The 3,718-nt window shown below is 44.9% G+C and overlaps 1 protein-coding gene across 1 annotated transcript in view; it reads left to right on the top strand.

Annotated features, from left to right (window-relative positions):
• The first annotated feature begins 2,208 nt into the window (after positions 1–2,208).
• Positions 2,209–3,718, top strand: part of LOC122133142 (chloride transport protein 6-like) — an 11,240-nt gene continuing 9,730 nt past the window's right edge. The window contains exons 1-2 of the mRNA XM_042708632.1: positions 2,209–2,396; positions 2,794–2,911. Coding sequence (XP_042564566.1) covers positions 2,293–2,396; positions 2,794–2,911 — 222 coding nt within the window. The 5' untranslated portion in view covers positions 2,209–2,292. The remainder of the gene's footprint in view (positions 2,397–2,793; positions 2,912–3,718) is intronic.

The raw sequence follows: 3,718 nt of genomic DNA, 5'->3' as shown, positions 1-3,718 counted from the left end.
TCAGGAAAATAAAGCTCTGTTTCAACATTACGAAGCCCTTTGGTCTCATATAAAAAGCGGCTTATATCCTCTGCTTTGTACTTCAACGGTAAATCTCCTCCAGGTGCACAAACGTCACCAATCGAAGAGTCAGACAGATTAGAGCAAACAGACTCTTCGTCACTATCGTGTTCATCCCCTTTTTTTGCCCTTGGTACACAGCTTGCACTGTCCTCAGCCTTTCTCTTGAACGGGGTCTTAAATCCACCGCTCATTGCAACGTCTTGGGCAGGCTCTGGCGAAAGCAAGCCCGACACTTCGGCATTAACATTAACTGTAGGTGTTTCTAATACAGGTCTACCGTCTTTCTCGCTCAAAGCAGTCAACTCTTTCGTGATCAAATTAACTGCGCTATCATTTGAACCAGCTGGAGTGGAGCCACCAGCTGCGGCTACAAGCCCCTCTGTAATGAGGTCAATCAGGTGTTCCTCTGATTTGCTAGAGATGTTATGTGTGCTAGCTTCATGCGCAAATGCTTCGGCGGGCGAGGGGGGAGTTGCGGGGGGACCTTCTGAGCTCGTTTCAGCCACTTTCGGTGCACTTTCAGCACTGTTATTCTTTTTCCGTGGGCAGTCGCGGACGACGTGACCCACACAACCACAGTGAAAACACCTCAGCAATGCATCAGTCGTAGCATAAACTGTGTACTCAAATCCATCCACATTTAGCTTAATTGTCAGGTTGAGCTCTTCCTCCCCATTGTCAAGCACCATATACACCTGTCTCCGAAAGGAGACAACATGCTTTAGAAGCGTTGATTTGCAACCCAGAGAAATCTTCCTTATGGATGAAACCAGACGACCATAACCCGATAGCTTATCCTCAATCAAATTATCATTAATAAAAGGTGGAACGTTAGAAATAATAACTTTCTTGGAAGGGGAGCTAAGTGGAAGGACGGTTGTGTGTGCGTCATTCAGCACAATACCTGTTGCAATTACTTGTCTAGCTTTGTCAACCGTACTGATAAAGACCACAATTGCATTATTCATACGGGAGGCCGATTTAACATTTTCATGGCCAACCACATCACCAATGGCAAGACTACACTCCTCGACACTTGCGGAACACTGAATTTTAACCCCATGTTGTCTCGTTAGACGCTGAAATTCCATTATGCCCGTAGCAGTCACGCTGCCAGCCAAGGCTGGTGGCTAACTCCGCGGGAGGGCAAACTAAAAAAATAAAGCAAACTAAAAACTATCTACAGCGTCTGTAGAGATTGATAACAACGGAAAATAACAAAGAAACAGTTTGCCGAAAAACATGTACAAAAAACGTACCAAAAAATAAGTTAGAATAGTTAGAAACCACTCACTTTCAGGAGCCGCTCAAACACTCAACCGCACGCGTAGAGAGAGAGAGAGAGAGAGAAGAGAGAGAGAGAGAGAGAGAGAGAGAAGAGAGGGAGAGGAGAGAGGGAGGAGAGATTGGCACCATACTTAATCCAAATAAAAAATTATAAACAAAGAATTCTATTAACAAAGTACAGGCTCAGCGACCATAGTCTTGCAGTAGAAAAGGGGCGACACAGACAATGCTGGGTGGCTCCCGAAGGGAGACTATGCGTCCACTGCAATATTAACGCTGTCGAAAATGAGCCTCATTTTCTGACGGAATGTACAAAATACCACAATATAAGAAGTGCATATTACAAACAATTTGAATACATCCACCCAGGTTTCATAAACCTAACGAACCAACAAAAACTACCATTCCTCCTGGGGGTAATAGAGACCTGTAACATTTTAGCCTCCGAATATGTGCAGTCCTGCCACATCCTCCGAGAGCAGGCCATACCACCAATAAACATAGGCCTGAACTCATAGTGTCTTTTTTTTTTTTTTTTTTTTTTTTTTTTGTATCTATTCTTATCTGTCTATGTTTTTTCTTTACGTAATTATTATAATTGTAATGTTTTTTATTTAAGCATTTTTATTTTATGTATTTTTATTTATTTTTTTATTATTTAATTAACTTATCTGTTCCTGTATTACCATTGTTGTTATTATTGTTGTTATTATTATTGTTCTTATTGTTTAAGTGCTTTGGCAACAGTGTACCATACATTCATGCCAATAAAGCCATTGAAAATTGAAAATTGAGAGAGAGAGAGAGAGAGAGAGAGAGAGAGAGAGAGAGAGAGAGAGAGAGAATCTATGTATTAAGTGTGTGTTTGTGTCCCCCTAGTGTTCAGACGGTGATAAGGCGTGCCACCTGTGGACGGTGGTGGATCTGGCCTTCTTTGTGCTGATGGGTATAGTGGGGGGGCTGCTGGGCGCTCTCTTCAACTGCATCAACAAACGCCTCGCCAAGTACCGCATGAAGAACGTCCACCCCAAGGCCAGGGTCATCAGGTAGGACACACACACACACACACACACACACAAACGCCTCGCCAAGTACCGCATGAAGAACGTCCCCCCAAGGCCAGGGTCATCAGGTAGGACACACACACACACACACACACTCATTAGCCTGTTTATTAGGAATACAGAACTAAAACTAATGGTTTTAAAGGTCTTCAATCAGCATGTTATTACAACTGTACAAAGGCATTGTTATGTGTGTTTATTAAAGTGAACGATCAACATACACTGGGTCCTCAGGCCAGCTTAAGCAGGTTCCTGACGGAGTTACATTATGCATGAGGATGGTGTACTACAGGGAATAGTACACACACACACACACCACACATTGAATTTCAGTGCGAGTCAGACCATTTGCTCAGCCCCTTGTCTTATTGGTTGCCAGGGTGTTGGAGAGTCTGCTCGTTTCCATGGTGACGACGGTGGTGATCTTCGTGGCCTCGATGACCCTGGGAGAATGTCGGGACCTGTCTCCCCCCACAACACACAACTCCACTGTGCTGGTTAGTCAGACAAACACACACACACACACACACACACACACACACATACGCACTTACTCACTCACACACTATTCAACTGGACAGTCTGACACACACACACACACACACTCACACTCACACTCACACTCACACACCATTGCACTGGTCAGTCAGACAAACACACACACACACACACACACACATACACACACACACATACGCACTAACTCACTCACACTCTATTCAACTGGACAGTCTGACACACACATACACACATACCTACACACACACACACACACTCACACTCACACACCATTGCACTGGTCAGTCAGACACGCCATCATCCCCCAAAACGTCTCTGCCCTACACCCTAACCCAAAACCACAGTGGCCTGGCCAGTAGATATCTCATGGGTGTGTGTGTGTGTGTGTGTGTGTGTGTGTGTGTGTGTGTGTGGCCAGTAGATATCTCATGGGGCCTTACTGTGATGGTGAACACGGCTGGGGGAAACTGCCTATTCTGCCCGTGTGGGTGTCTAAATGAAATTGCTGCCGAGGTGTGGACTTTGGATATAGGTGTGGCGACACATTCTTCTCAGACCGGGAACAATAGAATGCGCCAGTCAAAAGCGCTCCTTGTAAACATTCTCCAGAACCCCGCTGCGATATTGACACCTTCTTGCATTGTAATCTCGTCGGTGATTGGTCATTCAGTTGCTCAATAATGCTTCTGGTCGGCTTTAACCAAACTAATTAACTTGGGCCTGGCTCTGCCCACTTAGGGCCTGTAGCGCTTGCTCTGAAGCATGTCCTTTATTGTGTGTGTGTG

This window comes from Clupea harengus, chromosome 9 (genome assembly GCF_900700415.2).
Source record: "Clupea harengus chromosome 9, Ch_v2.0.2, whole genome shotgun sequence".
Taxonomy (NCBI): Eukaryota; Metazoa; Chordata; class Actinopteri; order Clupeiformes; family Clupeidae; genus Clupea; species Clupea harengus.
The sequence above is the reverse complement of the archived record's forward strand: the minus strand, read 5'-3'. Positions and strand labels throughout refer to the sequence as shown.